The 19,746-nt window shown below is 44.7% G+C and overlaps 1 protein-coding gene across 9 annotated transcripts in view; it reads left to right on the plus strand.

The window, feature by feature from the left end:
- The first annotated feature begins 1,274 nt into the window (after window positions 1-1,274).
- The window catches only part of Sfi1 (SFI1 centrin binding protein), a 64,389-nt gene continuing 45,917 nt past the window's right edge, over window positions 1,275-19,746 (plus strand). For 2 of the 9 annotated variants that reach the window (XM_031340682.1, XM_031340687.1), the window contains exons 1-6: window positions 1,487-1,603; window positions 3,445-3,564; window positions 5,450-5,623; window positions 6,993-7,064; window positions 17,511-17,621; window positions 17,716-17,755. In XM_031340682.1, coding sequence (XP_031196542.1) covers window positions 3,542-3,564; window positions 5,450-5,623; window positions 6,993-7,064; window positions 17,511-17,621; window positions 17,716-17,755 — 420 coding nt within the window. In that variant the 5' untranslated portion in view covers window positions 1,487-1,603; window positions 3,445-3,541. Of the gene's footprint in view, window positions 1,604-1,630; window positions 1,776-1,874; window positions 1,898-3,444; window positions 3,565-5,449; window positions 5,624-6,992; window positions 7,065-17,510; window positions 17,622-17,715; window positions 17,756-19,746 lie in introns of those variants that run through there. The other 7 variants (XM_031340686.1, XM_031340691.1, XM_031340683.1 and 4 more) reach the window with 6 other exon arrangements.

The following is a 19,746-nucleotide window of genomic DNA, read 5'->3' on the forward strand; positions in this document are numbered from 1 at the left end:
GCTGTCCTGGAACTCACTTTGAAGAGCAGGCTGGCCTCAAACTCAACGAGATTTTCATGCCTCTGCAACCATTCTTTCCCTCCTCCTTCATTCCCCACCCCCCCCATGGCTTTCTTTTTTGAGACAGTCTTTCCAGATTTCTGACAGTGATCTTAAAATTAGTGATTTCCCACCCTTCCTCAACCTCCTGAGTAGCTAGGGAGAGAGTACAGGCATGCACCAGCAGGCCAGATTTATTTTTCTATTACCTTCATTTTTTGTGTGCATGGCCATGGCTTGTGGATAGAGGTCAAAGGATGACTTTTGAGAGTGAGTCCTCTTGTGCCATAGGAATCCTGGAGATTGAGCTCAGGTCCTATGGCTCAATGGGAGGTGCCTTTACTTGCTGAACCATCTTGTCATTTCAGCAGACTGGATTTAAACACTATTTCCTTTCCCAGTCTGAGGATTTTGTTGTTGTTGTTGTTGTTGTTGTTGTTGTTGTTTTGTTTTTTCGAGACAGGGTTTCTCTGTATAGCTCTGGCTGTCCTGGAACTCACTCTGTAGACCAGGCTGGCCTCGAACTCAGAAATTCGCCTGCCTTGGCCTCCCAAGTGCTGGGATTAAAGGCATGTGCCACCACGACCTGGCCCCAGTCTGAGTCTTATTCTAGCTCAGGCAGTACTGGAATTGACTCAATAGGCCAAGGTTGTCTTTAGCCTGCAGGTATCCCCCTGCCCCAGCCTCCCACAAATGACTGCCACCAATAACTGCTTTTAAATCTTTGAATTACAAAATCACCATTTGCCCTTGTAAAAGGGCAAAACCCGTATTTCTTGGGTTTCATCTTTTTAAAATTTTTGAGTTTGAATGTTTTGCCTGCACAAAAGGGATTGCGTCTTGGGAGTCACTGCCGTTTAAGAGCCACCATGTGGGTATTGGGAGTCTGGATGAGTGAAAAGTGCTTTTAACTGTTGATGTTTTTTGTTGTTGTTGTTTGCTTGTTTTTCGAGACAGGGTTTCTCTGTATAGCCCTGCCTGTCCTGGAACTCACTCTGTAGCCCAGGCTGGCCTCGAACTCAGAAATCCACCTGCCTCTGCCTCCCAAGTGCTGGGATTAAAGGCATGCGCCACCAGTGGCCGGCTGCTTTTAACTGTTGAGTCATATCTCCTGCCCCTTGGTTTTCGTCTTCAGACACCCACCCACTAGTTTTCACTGTTCTTAGTATGAAACGTCATACTTTGTTCTGGAAGTCCTGTCTTTAAAGATTCGGCTAATTGGCCTGTTTGGTGCGGAGATTACCGACGTGAGCCACTACGAAAGGACGAGAGACACTTTTCCGCCCCACATTGGTCCGTTCAGGAGTTGTAACAGGAGACCCGCTTCCAAGAAGTGTTGAAACTTCAAACCAAGAAAACGGTAGGACGCAGAGCTCAGAGAGAAGCCTCTGTTTCCCGGAAGGCAGCGCGCGCGCACACTAAACACGACACGGCAGCTTCCGGCGCGGCCGCGTTGCTGTGGAGACGGGGGCGGGGCCGCCGGAGGCGCGGGCCGCGAAACTCCGGGCTGGGGACCTCTGCTCCCACCTCTGTCTGGCGTCTGCTGAGAAGTCGCCTACCGCAGGTACGAGGTCGGGCCTAGCGCCCCCAGCCTTCGACTGTCTCGTCCACCTGCTTTGAAGCTGGCAGAGCGCGGGTGCCAGAGCTTTGTGCTGTGATGGCTTGGCCGGGGCTTCCGCTTTCTTCTGTAGAAGTGCCGGAGATGCCGCCTACCCACAAGGCTCTGGTCCACGCGTGTAAGTGCGAGCGGGGCGTGCGTAAGGTCGCTCGCAGTCACGGCTGCTGTTTCTGCAGGGTCTATGCATCCTTCTTCCCCTGGTGGAGAGCTCCGCAGGGCGATTCTCCCGCTCGTGCTGAGGTTACTAGTCTGCGCAAATCCGTATTCGATTCAGGGGTGTAGCGGGGCGTAGGGCTCCTTGTGTACACTGATCTCAAGTGACCAAGCAGAGGGCAGAACCCACGTTGCATTTGTACCCTGGAACCTCTTCTGGTGTAGTTCCTGTAGGTGTATAGGGGTTTGAACGCCAGTGGCCGCTTTGCCACCTGTGAGCTGGCGGCCTTGAGCATCAACCTGGAAAATGACAATAAGCACCATAGGAGGTGGCTTTTGTTAGAGTGGGTTGTTCATGAAAAGTGCTTCGGAAAAACATGTGGAACCTGTGCTATAAATGTTATCTTAGTTGTAGTCGGTGAGCCTTAGGTTGCTTGGTAATTATCAAGTAATTTCAAGTTATGGTTTAAAAATTAAGATTAATTTTTTTTTTTTTTTTTTTTTTTTTTTTTTTTTTTTTGGTTTTTTGAGACTGGGTTTCTCTGTGTAGCCCTGGCTGTCCTGGAACTCACTCTGTAGACCAGGCTGGCCTCGAACTCAGAAATCCACCTGCCTCTGCCTCCCAAGTGCTGGGATGAAAGGTGTGCGCCACCACTGCCCGGTGAAAATGCCTTTTTGATCATTAAGGCATTAGCCACCACTGCCTGCCGCTGAAATGAACTTTTTAGAGTATCATTGTAGAGTATCATTGTAAGTGTACCTCAGTCATTCTCCCTCCCAAGTGCTGGAATTAGAGGCATGTGCCACCACACCTGGCTAGAGGTAACTTTTTAAGAATACAAATTAGAAAGAATAAAGTAAGTGTCTTGCTGTTGGGTGGTTGGTTAGGGTCCAAGCTTGTAGATAACTATACAACACAGTTCTACTGACTTTTGTTGTGATTGGTTTCCAGGGGCACCGAAGAAATATGTAATCAATCTTGGCACGAGAAAGTTTCCTAGTAACAGTAGAAACATATGAGCAAGTTTCCTTATAATAGTAGGCTATCAAGGAAACAGTTACGTAGGCCTTAACATTTTAGTAGACCTTCCTAGGCAAAATGACTGTAATATTTTACCTAGGTCCTAGTGTTGGCATCAAAAGACCAGTTTTGCAGATCTGCTCCAAACTCAGGATGTCATACATAGGTGTTCTGTCACCTATTGCTATGGCTACCACATACCTTCCCAGAGTCCACTTCCCATACTCACCTATGAACAGATTATATCACAGCCTACTTTCGCCCTTGTTTTTCTTTTCCCCTTTGTCTTTCTCTCTTTCCTGTCTTTGTCCCCAGTAAAACCTCTTACACGTGGAACTGCTTTGGCCTGGTGTGCTGTGTTCAGACACATCACCTAACATTATGGAAGTTTAAACCAAATAGACTCTTTCCTTCCCAAGTTGCTTTCCTCATAGTGTTTCATCACAGCAGTAGAAACCTTATCAAGGACAGAAAGAGACCTTCCATGTTTAGTTATTATTGAATTAAGAAGTGGAGGTGCAGGGACCGCAGGCCCAGAGCAGGCAGGCAGCTATTTAGAAGTGTGGCCTCCAGGAGTGTGCAAGCAACTTACTCTATTTTATTTTTCTTGCAGTTATAAGAGGACGATAAAAGACTTTGGTTCATCAGTAATCTAGTCACAGAATACATATCAACCACTGGTTGAATTTCCATCAAGAGGATTTAACAGAATGAATAAGAAGATTGGCTCCAGGTATGTTATGGAACAAGGCAAAAATGACAGCTGAGGTTAATGGTTCAACTTCTGGGATCAAGGGCATGTGGCACCATACCTGGGTAATGTTGGAAATTGGTTAAAAGTATGGGTTTTCGGCCCAGGAGGTGGTGCTGCACACCTTTAATGCCAGCACTCAGGAGGTATCGGTAGGCAGATCTCTGAGTCCATAGCTAGTGTGGTCTATAGAGTGAGTTCCAGGACAGCCAGGGCTATGCAGAAAAGCCTGTTTCAAAAAATAATCGATCAGTCAATCATGAGGTTTTATATTTATATTAAAGTCATGTTACCTTAAAATCTCTTCTAATTGCTTTTTTTCTTTTTAATGGTTTTTCGAGACAGGGTTTCTCTGCATAGCCCTGGCTGTCCTGGAGCTCATTCTGTAGACCAGGCTGGCCTCTAACTCAGAAATCCGCCTGCCTCTGCCTCCCAAGTGCTGGGATTAAAGGCGTGCACCACCACTGCCCAGCCTAATTGCTTTTTCCGAAAGGCTTTTGAACCCGGTGTAGAGGTCATCCCAGCACCTAGGTGAAACCAGGAGCATTAGTACGTCAAGGCCAATCTGGGCTATATGTGATCTGGTCTGGAAAAAAAATAAAGATTTTCTGATTATTTTCTTGTCTAAGTAGCTAATATTTAAATTTTTATTTTGAATATTTTACTCTTTGTGTGTGTGCATCCCCCCTACCCCCACCTGCACTCCCTCGGCCACCCACCCTCTTCACACAGCCCACAGAGGTCACAGGATATTGGACCTTTTGGAGCTAGAGTTAACAGGGGTTTGTGAGCCACTGTATATGTGTTCTGGGACCTGAATTCTGGTCTTCATGGGAGCAGCAAGCTTATCTAAGCACTGAGCTATCACTCCAGTTCCCTAAGACTTTTATATAAAAAAATTATTACTATTATTATTTATTTTGATTTTTCAAGACAGAGTTTCTCTGTATAGCCCTGACTGTCCTAAAACTCACTGTATAGACCAGGCTGACCTTGAATTTGGAGATCTACCTGCCTCTGCCTCTTGAGTGCTGAGGTTAAAGGTGTGAGCCACCACTACCAAGCTAAAATTTTTATTTTTATGTGTCTAGGTGTTTCACCTGCTTATATGTCTGTGTACCAGTGCATGTCTGGGACGTTTGGAAGGCAGAGGTATCAGATCCCCTAACCTGAATTACAAATGGTTTTGAGCTGCCATGTGGCTGCTGGGAATGTACCAGGTCCTCTGGGTTTATACTTAGGAACTTGTTATACTTTATAAATGATCCCCTTTATAATAGAATAAACTAGCTAAAGAACATACTAGACAGTGGTTAAGAGCACTGACTGTTCTTTGAAGGTCCTGAGTTCAAATCCCAGCAACCACATGGTGACTCACAACCATCTGTAATGAGATCTGATGCCCTTTGGTGTGTCTGAAGACAGCTACAGTATACTTTCATGTAATAAATAAATACATCTTTAAAAAAAAAAAACATACTAGAACCTGCTTGGTAGTGGTAGTGCACGCCTTTCACCTCAGTACTCAGGAGGCAAAGGCAGGTGGATCTCTGTGAGTTGGAGGCCAGCTTGGTCTACAGAGTAAGTTCCAGGACAGACAACCAGGGCTGCATAGAGAAACCCTGTCTCTACAACCAGAAAGAGCCTACTAGGCCTGAAGACCCCACCTGCTGAACTCTAGCTCCCATTTAGAGCTGACCCTGAGGTGCTGGTTGCTGCTATTTCTGTTAGAGGTCAGGCTGCTTTCTATTTGGGGCATAGTCAGAGTTAGTCTCCATGGGTGTAGCAATATAGCTTTGTTAAAAAGTTAAAACTTTGAATGGCAAGATTTTTTTTTTTCTTTCCTCTCTGCTTGCTCAAATGTAAGGTCGTTTAGGGATGGCGTGGTTAAGAAACCTTGTTCTCCAAAGGCACTGCCCCTCAAAAAGTCTTCCGCCTTCTCTGGGATCCAAAGGGAGTTACCTAGAAGCTGCCACGCCTCGTATACTCATGCCTCCTCACAAAACTGGACTCTACGCCGATTACGAGAACTGCGCGTCAGGTGCTACTTGTCATTTCTTTTCCCCTTCTCGGCTAAAATGGGATTAAAAAGATAATGTGTATATGTTCTCAGGTTGAGTTCTGCCACTGCTGGTTCTAAGCTCCCACAGGCTGGCTCCACCCCAGATCCCCAGGTTTAAACTAGTCAGGCACAGAAAAGGTCCCCAGCTAATCTTGTGCATATTAAACTGTGTAGGACTTAATTTACTAGAATCTTTGAGACTTAAATAGACTCAGAGTTTTACTACAGCAATGCCTGTATTTAAAGCAATAATTATATCGCCGGGCAGAGGTGGCACATGCCTTTAATCTCACCACTTGGAGGCAGAGGCAGGTGGATTTCTGAGTTTGAGGCCAGTCTGGACTACAGAGTGAGTTCTAGGACAGCCAGGACTATACAGAGAAACTCTGTTCTCAAAAAACCAAAAAAAAAAAAAAAAAAAAAAAGGGAATAATTATAAAGTGATTGGTTTTGCAAGTCAATGGCAGAATACCTGCTTAAACTGTAAGAGGCTTTGTGTTCCATTATCATGAGTGTGCACACATACCGCCCCCCCCATAGGTGGGGAAACATGACTGTACTGTGGAAACTGCGAAAAGTCCAGAATTAACCTTATTTATAAGTTTGTTTTGTTTACTGGACTTGTAGAATTAAAAAAAAAATTAAAAAAAAAACCCAACCATGATCTTGAGTCAAGTGAGATGGCACGTATTTTTAATCCTAGCACTCAGTAGGCAGAGATGGATTTCTGTCACTTCAGCAGCCTGAGCTATATATAAAGCAAAACCTTGAACTCAAAAAGAAAAATATTTAAAAACAATCTACTTGATTTTAGTTTTTTTTGTTTTGTTTTGCTTTTCAAGATAGGGTTTCTCTGTGTAGTCTTGGCTGTCTTGGAGCCTTCTCTGTAGATCATGCTGGCCTTGAACTCATAGATCTGCCTTCCTCTGTCTCCTGAGTGCTGAGGCTAAAGGGGTCTATCACCACTGCCCAGCTTTTCTAAACCACTGCCCAGTTTTATAAACCTGTCCTCTCCATTTTTCTGTTTAGTGCAAGATTAACTCTGACATTATCTTTTTTTTTTTTTTTTTTTTTTTTTTTTTTTTCGAGATAAGGTTTCTCTGTGTAGCCCTGGCTGTCCTGGAATTCACTCTGTAAACCAGGCTGGCCTCGAACTCAGAAATCCACCTGCCTCTGCCTCCCAAGTGCTGGGATTAAAGGTGTGTGCCACCAGTGCCTGGGTGACATTATCTTTTAATTCAGATGGGGGTGCCTCTACTTGACACCTTAAAGGTTCCTTCTCTTTTCCTGAAAACCTCTGTAAGCAAGATAGAGTTTAAAGTGTGTATGTCCTTTCTTTTTTTTTCAGGTGTGTGGCCAGAAAGTTCCTGTATTTGTGGATTCATGTGACTTTTGGAAGAGTGACTCCCTCCAGAGCCAGGTACTGCTAGCTTGGATGTGATGTGTGGATGCTTGCTGCTGCTGAGCTTCTTCTGTTTATTTATTTATTTATTTATTTTTATTTAAAAAATTTCTCCCCTCTCCTGCCAGGTGGTGGTGGTGCACGCCTTAAATCCCAGCATTTCAGAGGCAGAGGCAGTTGGATCTATGAGTTTGAGGCCAGCCTGGTCTACAGAGCTAGTTCCAGGACAGCTAAGGCTACACAGAGAAACCCTGTCTCAAGAAAAAAAAAATCAATATTTTTTTTCTAGTTAAAATATCTCTTATCCCTTTCATTTCCTCATCAATATTACCATCATCATCATCATTATTACTTTTTTTTTTTTTTTTTTGGTTTTTCGAGACAGGGTTTCTCTGTGTAGCCCTGGCTGTCCTGGAACTCACTCTGTAGACCAGGCTGGCCTCGAACTCAGAACTCAGAAATCCGCCTGCCTCTGCCTCCCAAGTGCTAGGATTAAAGGCCTACGCCACCACCGCCGGGCTCATTATTACTTTTTAAAAAGATTTTTTAAAAGGTTTATTAATTTGTTTTATGTATATGAATAAAGTGTCTCCAGACACACCAGAAGAGAGCATTGGATCTCATTACAGATGGTTGAGGGCCACCATGTGGTTGCTGGGAATTGAACTCAGGACCTTTGGAAGAGGAGTCAGTGCTCTTAACCACTGAGCCATCTCTCCAGCCCTGTTTTTTTTCTTTTTTTTTTTAAAAAGGTTTATTTATTCCAGCCTGGTTTACAGAGTGAGTTCCAGGACAGCTAGGGCTACATAGAGAAACCCCATCTCAGAAAAACAAACAAACAAAAACAAAACAAAACAAAAGCAAAACCAGATTCTTCCTCCCCCTGTCCCCCCACCCCGGCCCCATGTGGTGGGATGGCCTTTACCCTCAGCACCTCAGGAGGCTAAGACAGGTAGATCTGATTACAGCCATCCAGGCAAACATACTTTGAATCCCTGTTCAAAGAAAGCAGCAGCAGTAGCAGCAGCAACATCTATGGTAGTTCTTCAGACTGAGTGACTCTTTGTATCATATCTTGTTTGTTTGTTTGTTTTGGAGTTTTTCGAGATATGGATTCTCTGTATACCCCTGACTATCCTGGAACTCACTCTGTAGACCAAGCTGGCCTCCAACTCACAGAGATCTACCTGCCTCTGCCTCCCAAGTGCTGAGATTAAAGGCGTGTGCCATCACTACCTGGCTGATTTATTTTTTATTTCTAGAAAAGTCATAATTTTAATTTCCATGAGTGCCTCATTATTTTGTGAATGTTCCTTATGCACACCTTTAATCTCAGCAATCAGGAGACAGAGGCAGAGGCAGGCAGACCTCTGAGTTCTTGTAACTTCAGTTCTAGGATATCTGATGTCCTTTTCTCCCACCCCTCACCAGCCATGAGCATGGTGCACATAAGAACAAACAGGCAACTAGAAACCAATGCAAAAAATTCCACTATGTCCTTGTAGCTGTGTGTGTGTGTTTTGAGATCCTTTGTGGTCCTTGCTGTCCTAGAACTAACTATGTAGACCTGTCTCTGCCCCTAGAGTGCTGTAATTAAAGGTGTGAGCTGTCACACTTGGCTCCCTGGATGTTTGTATTTAAGGGGCATCAAAAGCCTGCTTTGAGAAGCTTTTAGATTTGTGTGTACGTGGATGGGTTGAACTATATTTAAATCAATGGCTTCTGGGGGGGGGGGCGAACCAGACACCCTGTTGAATAATCTCCAGTCAGTTTCTGTGCTGGTTAATTGTTTTTTGTTGTGTTTTAAATTTTCTTTTTATTTTATATATATGTGCGTTGCCTACATGTATGCATGTGGACCAAGTGGGTGATTGGTGCTCTTGAAATTTAGAAGAAGGCATCTGATCTCCTGGAACTAGACCTGTGGGTAGTTGTAAGCCACTGACTGTGTGGGTGCAGGGAACTGAACCTAGGTCTTTGGAAGAGTAGCCAGTGCTCTTAGCTGCTGAACCAGCTCTCCTGCCCCTGGTTAGGTTCTGACTGTCAACTTGACAAAACTAGAGAATTTAATTGAAATTGCCTCCTTCAGATTGATTTGTGGGCATCTTTGTGGGACATTTTCTTAATTTCTAATTGATGTAGGGGAGGGCCAAGCACACTGTAGATGTTGCTGTTCCTAGGCAGGAAACCTGGGCTATGTAAGAAAGGTAGCTCAGCAAGCCAGAAGAAGCAAGCCAGTAAGCAGCATTCCTCATTGGCCCCTGCTCCAATGTCTGCCTCCAAGTTTCTTGACTTCCTGCCTTGGCTTGTCAAGTCTAAAGGAAACTCTAAAAGGCAGTTCAAATGTCCAGAAATGAGCTTAACCTGGACTCTAGGAGGATTTTTGGCAATTAGATAAAAGCCAACATTCCTGAAGACTTGTGGAGATGGTCAGTCTGCAAAAAGGAGTCATTTCCCTTACCTCTGGTGAAAGGGCCATATGGGTCTCCTGTTAATATATACCTATGGCACCTGCCAGTATATGAAGTCTGTGCTAGCTTCCAGACTTCCCTAGTCTCTCCTCATAAGTATTTGTTATACATCTCAAAGTCTTTCCTTCCCCTAGTAATTCATCATCATAACCCTCACTATTTCCACTGTGTTCTCTCTGGGCTCAGCTCCTGCTGTGCTTTCTTATTCTCTATCCTCTGGATTCTTTCTCATCTCACAGACAGCTGTGGTTGGCCGCATCTAGTCTGCTATGTGCAGTCTATTTTCTCTCTCTGCTCTGGACTTTCTGGGTGCTTCTGGCTGTTCTCCCTCTCCTATATACAATAAAACCTTCCTGCTGGTGGCACACGCCTTTAATCCCAGCACTTGGGAGGCAGAGGCAGGCGGATTTCTGGGTTCGAGGCCAGCCTGGTCTACAGAGTGAGTTCCAGGACAGCCAGGGCTACACAGAGAAATCCTGTTTCAAAACAACAACAAAAAAAACCTTCCAACACCATGGAGTGGTCATATTGTCAGTTTATAGAGCTTTCCTATGATGATGGACTATAACTTAGAAGTAGTGGTGGCTGGCAGCTGACAGCAGAAGAGAAAGCAAGAACAAAATCAATAAACACAGAGCACAGAAAGCTCACACACTCAGAGGAGACTAGTCAGAAACAAAATGTACATGTGGTGACCACCATCATTCATACATTTGACTGAGCCTGACCTGTTTTCATCTTGGCTCCCACGTTTGCCACAAGACTTACTGACATACCAGAAAACAAAGACCCATTGCAAACCTAGTCAGACAGACAAAATTTCCAAAAACCAGGAGCAGACAGGTGACAACATCTTGCTTTTGGTTATTGTAGTTGGACGATGAAAGGAGGATCATATTTTGTTCTAGAGGGATTTTGGGAGTCCCATGCTCAGGGATGCATTTGGAAGGCTGGCAAGGGAAAAGGTATATCGGATTGTGTGATTTGGAGGAGAATGGTCAGCAAGCCTGGGGTCAAGCAGATGGGAGGAGCAAAAGAAATAGAGGCTTTCACTTTGGTTAGTAGGTCTCTTTCCAGCAAGAGACTGGAACAAGTTGGTACCACCACGAAGGAGTGGGTAAGGTGATGCCCCTAAAGATACAGCTAACGGGTTTGGTGAGGCAGGTAAGGCTATCCTCCTTTCCCAACAATTGGGGAACAAGGAGAGGTGGGTCCCTAAAGCTCCATCAGAAGTGAAAAGATGGCCCTGATGTCCAAAAGGAAAGAGATAGATCACCCTGATATTGTGATATCTACCTGGGGCTTCTTGTTGGAGATGGCAGTGGTGAGGCTAAGTGAGCCTGGGCCCCCTCAGTCATCCATGGCTAGACCTAGGAGGTCAGCTGAGGAGTGATCTGGGCTTGATGTTCTCATGCATCGAGGGACATGGGGTCAGTCGGCATGGCATCTTGGACATAGTCCCAGCGGGTTACAAAGGCCCATGTCCAGTGACCTCCCCCTTCCCCAACCTCATTTGAAACAGGGACTTTGGAAAGCTAGGGAGCCTGTTGCTGTGGCCACTTGAAAGGCCTTGACTAGCATGCTGTGTTTTTGTTTTGGTGTTTTTTTCATCTCTCCCATGGTATACCTCAGAGGCCACTACTGAGACTTCTGCCTGTGGAGTTCGGGCTCCTGTCTCTACATGTTTAAGTTTGGCCCTAATATCAGGAAAAAGTGGAAGAAGAAGCAGGTCATAAGGAGTTGTTTTCCATCTGGGGTTTCTGGGGTATATTGTAAGATGGCCTTTATTAGGTGGTCTAGGAATTGAGACGGGCTTTTTTGTCTTTGTCCTGGATGACCTCTACAATGTTTTCATAATTTACTTCTTTAAGGGCAGCTGTACAGAGACCAGCAAGTTATACACTGATCCCTAGCAAGGATGTCCTTGGGTGTCCTGGTCAGGGACTGCTTCAGCCCTGGCTGGGTGGGTGGCATTAGTTTGATGGATTTTGTTTGCATATGCCCTTGCCTGGTCCCAGACTTGTCTGCTCTCCTCAAGGAGAAGGTTGGTGATAATCATACAAACATCATGGAAGGTGAGGTGGTAAGATTGGGTAATACACTGGAATTCTTTAATAAAGGTGGGAGAACTTGCTGTGCGGGACCCCAGTTTCTTTCCTATCTGAGAGCGTTCCCTTAGTGAGAAGGGGACATGTATCCTGACCAAGCCGTCCACCACAGCAGCCAGCAAAGGGAGAATGGTGGCAAGTTTAGGCTGCTTCGCAGGAGGTAAAGGGGTCTCATGGCAGAGTGAGTGAGTAGGACTAAGGGCTGTGTGGGCTGAAAGTGGGTGCCTGAGAGGGTTGCTTTGGGTGGCCCCTCACTGAGGAGGGAGAACAAGAAACTGAAGAGTCTAGAGAGGGAAAGAAGGGGGAGGCTCATTAGCATGATTAAAAGTAGTTGAGGAACCATCTGGCTTGGGCTTCATAGCTAGGAGGAGGTTTTCTGTGGTTGGCTTAGGCCATGTGTGCCGCAGGCCAGCCGATCTGGGCCTCCCTCAACCAGCGGGAGAAATGGGGTCCTAGTCAGGTTGACAAGGCGTAGGCGAAGAAATGATGGCAGAGACGACACATGAAGTATAGGATCTGAATGTATTTCTTAGAAATGGCATCAGACTTTTACAATCATTGTAAAAAAGTGATGGTAAATCTGGCAGCTCAGCAGTTAAGGTACATCTGAGGCCATCTAAAACATACTGGGTCTAAAGTAACAGCTATCTCCTCTGGACTGGTGCTGCATCCCCCGAACCCAAGTGCTTTGGGCCCGGGGGACTGCGGATTGCATGAATCTGAGTCCTAGCCCATCTAAATTCTAGTGCGAGTCCTTCTGCGAGTCCATAGTGCTAGTCCTGCACGCGAGTCCAAGTCCAAGTCCTTCTCCTTCCGCACCAAGTGAAAAGCAGGCTTAAGTAGCATACAGCAAGCAGGGCAGATGACAAGAGTCACATAGGCAGGTGATACATTAAGGTCAGTGATCTTACTGACTAAGATCACATATCTAGTTGTGAAGCAGTCGGAAGAGCAATGGTGCCCCTCCCTGCTGGGGCTAATTTGGTATTCCTATACTAATTCTCTGGTTCTTGTTGGAGGCAATGATTAGGAGGTTTTAATCTAATACTTCTAGCTAATGTTTTTGGGTGGAAGCCCTTCATTACTCTCTAGTATGTAAAACATTTCTAGCTATTGTAAACTATTATTGTCTTAAGGAATGTGCCTGACCCTTGTTAGCTCTAGCAAGGCAGTTTCCTTGAGAGAAATTACAAGTTATGGGAAGCTTGGTAATAAACCAGGATAGGTTAGAAACATTGTGTTGACCAGGAAACAATGTCCAATCTTAGCCATTTACGAATCATTTCTTGGGGTACCTTTATGCCCAATTATGAGGGCATGTTAACGATTGGAAAGACTGATCTGGAACACGTCAGAGTTAGGAGATACCAGTGACTGTCTGAATATCCAGGAGGCACAGAACTCCTTTTGGATCCTTATTGCCTCTATCCTTAATCAGGATTTTATCCCCGATATTTTGGATGTGACTGGAGTAGACGAGTGTGCGTGGCACATGTGGTCACTTTTAATCAAGATGGGAGTGACATGACATGGCAAAGTCCATCCTTTCCAGTCCTAGGAAAGATGACTGTAAACCATGCCGCTGCCTCCAGCCCAGTGGGGTGATAGCAGCTAACATGGCAGCTAACGTGCTTCCTTTAACATTACCTATGTGTAGTTTTTTTTTTTTTCGAGACAGGGTTTCTCTGTGTAGCCCTAGCTGTCCTGGAACTCACTCTGTAGACCAGGCTGGCCTCGAACTCAGAAATCCGCCTGCCTCTGCCTCCCAAGTGCTGGGATTAAAGGCATGCGCCACCACCTCTCGGCTCTATGTGTAGATTTTTAACTATTAACCCTGGTTGATAAGAGTTTTTTTGTTTTTGTTTTTTAAAGATTTATTAATTTTATTTTATGTGTATGAGTACACTGTAGCTGTACAGATAGCCATGAGCCATCATGTAGGAATTGAACTCAGGATAACCCTGCTCGCTCCGGCACAATATACTGTAGCTGTCTTCAGACACACCAGAAGAGGGCGTCAGATCTCATTACAGGTGGTTGCTGGGATCTGAACTCAGGACCTTGGAAAGAGCAGTCAGTGTTCTTACCTGCTGAGCCATCTTGACAGCTTGATAAGAGGTTTTTTTTTTTTTAAAGATTTATTTATTTATTGTTATATGTAAGTACACTGTAGTTGTCTTCAGACGCACCAGAAGAGGGTATCAGATCTCATTATGGATGGTTGTGAGCCACCATGTGGTTGCTGGGATTTGAACTCAGGACCTTTGGTAAAGCAGTCAGTGCTCTTACCTGCTGAGCCATCTCACCACCCCAAGAGTTTTTTAAGTTAACCTTTTTGTTACAGATTTTGCCGGTTTTTAATCATGCCCAGCATGCTTACAGATCTTGAGGTAAGATTTATACTTTAGCAGAAGTTTTAGAGAGTTAAACCAAGACCAAAAAAGTATGAGATGAGTAGCAATAGTCCTAGTTGTAAAAAGTGTGTTCCTTTATTTTGTTTTGCTCTCTGTTCTCTGTCTCATAGTCAGGTGGCTCACCTGATATGAGACAGAGATTCTAGAGGAAATCTTTAAACAATCATGCTTTGGTCTAGAGGAGAGGGAGCCGTACCTCAATTTAAAGACCAGCTTTTGATTGAAGTGGAAAAGTACAAAATCACAGTCTAATGCCCCTCGTACCTGTAAAACTGAATCCAGTAAGCTGATACCAAAGAAGACTGAGAGGTAGGAACATTTTGAGACTAGGCTACAGACAGAGGATACTGCAGAAGGGAGCCGAGAGACGCACCTGCCAGTAGTGTGTTGAGAGTATATGCACCCTGAGGCTGGCCTACTCACTCACTTTCTTCTCTTCCTGCTAGTTCTGACTCTTGGTTCCCACAATGCAATAAACTTATACATCCATCAAGGGTAACTTAAAAGATAGGACATTTAAAGTGTGTCCTGCTGGCCAGGGAGACCAGACAAAAACAAACAAGGCTTGGGGTGGAGAAAAGAGAAATAGGGGAATCTCTTTCCATTTCTCTAATTATTTGCCCAAATAACATTAGTATCTAGGATGCCATTAGATGGCCCTTTGTATTGATTATCTAAGGGGTGTTGAGGTATTGCAAAAGTGAATACATTTAGGGCCCTTTAAGTCAGGTGTCAGGTGTCAGGTGGAGAGGCTGGAGGTTTTCTAAGGCATCCCAAGAGGTAATACGAGGGTATGGAAGACACCGTTCCCATGGATGATAGAGAGGAAGGAAAAATGTCACTGTGGTCTGTAGTCTCCGGTGTCCCCAGAACTCAGGGAGGACTACACAAGGAGGAGAGACTTGGTGCTTGGCTTTTGTAGAGACCAGAAGGCAAGGACAAAAACCTGAGCTGTAGGAGGGTGGTCCCATCCACAGGAAAGGGTTGAGGAACGGAGTCACAAAAACCATGAGGACCGAGGAGAGCTGTGAGATTACAGGCAGCTTTGAAAGGAAGGCAGGAGAGGGTGCAGATAGCCCAGTTGGGCCTAAAAACACTTCAGGAATGTAGCTCCAAGGGTGGAGGGACAGGGTCAGATGAAGAGGACCAGCCATAGCCTTAAAGACTACGACTGGAGTCCATCCTTCTCCAAGAGTACTAGAAGGGTGCCATATGCTCAGCAGTTACTTCCTTGGACTCAGGGAAGCATTTGCACTGACCAAAGGGGAAGCTTACCTAATTGCATCTGGTGGATGATGCGTCAGGTGGACTAGAGATGAGGGATAGGGTCCCACTGCAGCTCAAACAACCCGCCACCCACAAAAGGAGCACAAGCACAAGGAGAGCTATCTGAGTTATGGAATCAGTGTGTTACAGCTCTGAGGGTGCAGTATCTTGGCAGTTGGGAGCTAAAGTCACACTGCACAAAAAACCTCACATGATTCACTGGGAGGGAAAAGCAAGGAGGGTGGCTGCCTCTGCTCTTGTGAGAAGACTGGGCGTTTATAGGATTTCTAGGTGAGGGGGAGCTTTCCAGGGTGGAGATTTCCAGGGTAGGGATTGGTGGGATTCCAAGACTTGAGCTTGGGATTTTTTACTCTGTATAGCAGGGGCTGGGGCTGGGGCTGGGGCCGGGGCTGGTCATAGGACAATTAGAATGTTTTGTGGGTAGAACCTGGTGGTTGGAGGTCCTCAGGGGAAGAGCCTGGCTGCTCATGTGCCTGGAAGAACTTACTCCCCGCAACCCCTTTAACTTTTCCCAGAATTGTACTGTGCTTAAATATGACTAAAATAAATGACCTGGTATCAGAGTTTGAACCAGTGGACCAGTTTGAACCATGGCTAAGTGGAGCTGAACTGAGTTTTACTCCTGTATCTTCGTGGATCTTTCTCTTCTGGTCTTAAAGCCTTCAGGGACTCCTCAGCCCAGCCTCACACCTTTAGTTCTAGCACTTAGGCAGCAGAGGCAGGCGATGTGAATTCAAGTTCTAGGACAGCCAGAGCTGTTACAGAAAAACCCTGTCTTAAAAACAAACAAACAAAAAACCCAACCAACCAAAACAACACCCCCCCCAAAAAAAACCCCAAAACTCTAATGTGACATTTTGAGACAGGGAACCTCCAAAGATGCTATTGAGTTTGGTCAGCCAGCATTTAACAACGGCTGTGAATGTTGGGAGGAAGAGTCTGCCAGGCTAACCAGTCTTAACAGATCCTTCCTCTGCCTTCTACGCTGGGATCAAAAGTATTCACCACCATATCTTTTCTTTTTTCTTTTTCTTTTCTTTTCTCTTTTCTTTCCCTTCCTTCCTTTCTTTCTTCCTTCCTTCCTCCTTTCTTTACTTTTTTTTTTTTTTTTTTTTTTTTTTTTGAGCAGGCATTTTCTTTCTTAACACTTTAACACTTCTTTGGTCTTTTGCTATGGTTATAATTAGCCTCTCCAGATCTGGACTAAATTAGCATATGTGTTTCTGTTAAGAAATAGTGCTTTGTTGCTATAACATTTATAAGTGAAATATAATTACCACATTTTAGTAATAAAAAACATTTTTTAGGACTGGGCATGGTAGCACATATCTGTAATTCCAGCTTTGGCATGCTAAGCCAGGAGAAATGGGAATTTAAGGCCAAGATGATCTGTGTTTAAGAAAAACAAAGAAAACACGGGGCCTGCAAGATGTCTCAGAGGGTAAAGTTGCTTACTGTTGCTAGGGATGGTGGCAAACTCTGTTCATCCTACTACTCTAGAGGCAGAGGCAGGAGGATCTTTATGAGTTCAGGGCAAAGCTGGTCTACATAGTGAGACTCATGACCTCCAGGCTACACAGAGAAACCTTGTCTCAGAAAACTAAAAAGAAAAAGTGGGGCTTGCTCTCGAACCCCAGGACTTAGCATAGTCTTTGGAACCTGCACTGCTGTGCTTGGCTTCACACACAGTGAAGAGGAAGGGAAAAGTCTTTGATTTAATCTAAACAAAATTAAAAAACTTGACAGTTACAGTAGTTTTAAATTTCTATTAAGTTTGTGTGGCTGTGTACATGCCGTGATAACACATGAGGAGGCCAGAGGACCACTTTGTACAGTCACTTCTCTCTTTCCACCTTTTCATGGTCCCAAGATCAAGCACAAGTTGTCTGGCTTCTGTGGCTTTATCTTACCTGCTCCCCAGAGTCATAGTTTTCAATTCCCTCATAGTGTGCGAAGATTTCAGCTTTCCCTTAGTATCTGTAATAGCCGAAGTCCTGAGTGTGGTTGGTTGTCTTGGTCCTGGTGTATGTCATACTGAGCTTGGGATCTGACGCCAGTGCATCAGTTACCATGTTGTGCTGTTTTCCTTGAGAGGATAAGGGCAGTGGGAAGTGAAGCTGACTGGACAGAGATGCCAGCCCAGCTGCCTCACATCAGCTTCCTGTTGTTCTCTCATCTCCTTAGGTTTTTCCATGAGCAGAAAATACTACAGAAGGTCTTTGGAGAATGGAGGGAAGAATGGTGGGTCTCCCAGAGGGAGTGGAAGCTCTGCGTTCGAGCTGACTGTCACTACAGGTTGACTTTTATGTCTCATTACTCTATGCTTGTTGAAATACAGATTTTTACACTTTGTCAGACAATTATTCAATGTCTTGTTTCTGTTCCAAAGGATTGGATTGCTTTCTAGCTTTTTAAAAATCCTTTTGAGGGTAAGTGAATCCTTCATTCCTTTTGGTTATGTCTGCACATACATATGTGTGATCCTCTGATTCAGACAAAAGTGTGGGCCATGCTGAGGACATGGAAACTTCACTCACAGATTCCATTCATTTCTAAATCTGAGAATTTTGTATAGTGATTAGCTCTAGCATACTGATTATGATCAAGGAAGGGTGTGTCCCACATTGACATGTAGAAAATAGCTGGGTCGGGTAGCTGAATGAGAAGGCAAGTGGTTAGCCTGCACAAGGTCATGGGTTAATCGGTAGCACCAAAAACACAGTTTAAAAACAAATAGTATGGGCTGGTAAGATGGCTCAGTGGGTAAGAGCACCAACTGAGTTCAAATCCCGCAACCACATGGTGGCTCACAACCACCCATAATGAGGTCTGACACCATCTTCTGGTGCGTCTGAAGACAGCTACAGTGTACTTATTTACAATAATAAATAAATCTTTGTGCTGGAGCAAGCAGGGACTGAGTAAGTGGGGTCTACTGGAGTGAGTGGGGCTGACTGGAGCAAGCAGAGGTCCTAAAGTCAATTCCCAACAACCAGATGAAGGCTCACAACTATCTGTACAGCTACAGTGTGTATTCACATACATAAAATAAGTAAATCTTTAAAAAACAAACAAACAAAAAACCCCAAGAAAGTATGAAAGAAGGATCTTTTATGCCACTCACATTGCAAGGAATAAATGGAGAGAAAAGTAAAAATTACATCAAATACCGATTTTTAGGGCAAGTGAGGTAACTTGGCAGGTGAAGTCACTTGCTGCCTCCTGATGACTTGAGCTGCATCCCCAGAACCACATAGGAGAGTGCCAGCTCCACTCTGCACACTGTCCTCAGACCTCTATACTTCCATTGTGCTCCAAACACCCCTCCACACAATAGATATAATAACATAATTTTGTTTGCTTGGTTTTGACAAAAGGTCTCTACATAGTCTTAACTGTCCTAGAACTCACTCTGTAGACCAGGCTGGCCTAGAACTCACAGAGATCCACCTGTCTCTGCCTCCCAAATGCTGGCATTCAAGGAGTATACCACCACATCTTTGTCTACAAAATTATTATTATTTTATAAAGATTTATTTATTTATTTTATGTGTGTGAGTATACTGTTGCTGTCTTTAGACACCCCAGAAGAGGGCACTAGATCCCATTATAGATGGGTGTGAGCCACCATGTGGTTACTGGGAATTGAACTCAGAACCTCTGGAAGAGCAGTCAGTGCTCTTAACTGCTGAGTCATCTCTCCAGTCCTACAAAATTCTTTAAAGATACAGTTTTACAGATTAAAAAGCAAAACAAAACATTATACACACATTTGTAAGATGAGATTCACCTCTAATTTATAATTAGTTCAGATTAAAAAACAGACAGCTTTGTGGATTTGGAAAGCAAAGTTGCCTTGGAGCAGTGAAGCGCCTCTCCTTTATCTCATGCTGCTATGTGGAGAGTGATTTGAAGGAGAGAAGTTTCACTGTGGTTGGAGAAAATGAATTTACTAAGGCCTTACAGTTACAGGGCTTGATTGATTTAAGAGCTTTGATGTTCATACAGAAACAATATGTCTTGATACATAGCTGAGAGGGTTGGGTAAGAGTGCCTTACACTGTGGAGCACAGCGGGGCAGGAAAGAACTCGCTGTGCTGTGGAGAGGAGGGAAGCTGGCGTTTTAAGCTTTTTTTTTTTTTTTGGTTTTTTGAGACAGGGTTTCTCTGTATAGCCCTGGCTATCCGGGAACTCACTCTGTAGACCAGGCTGGCCTCGAACTCAGAAATTCGCCTGCCTCTGCCTCCCAAGTGCTGGGAGTAAAGGCGTGCACCACTACCACCACCCAGCCATTTTAAGCTATTTTATGTGTACAGGTGCTTTGTCTGCATCTGTGTCTATGCACCATGCACATGGATTGCATCAGGAGCCAGAAGAGGCTGTTCGATTCCCTGGAACTGGAGTTACAGATGGTTGTGAG

This window comes from Mastomys coucha, unplaced genomic scaffold (genome assembly GCF_008632895.1).
Source record: "Mastomys coucha isolate ucsf_1 unplaced genomic scaffold, UCSF_Mcou_1 pScaffold22, whole genome shotgun sequence".
Lineage (NCBI taxonomy): Eukaryota > Metazoa > Chordata > Mammalia > Rodentia > Muridae > Mastomys > Mastomys coucha.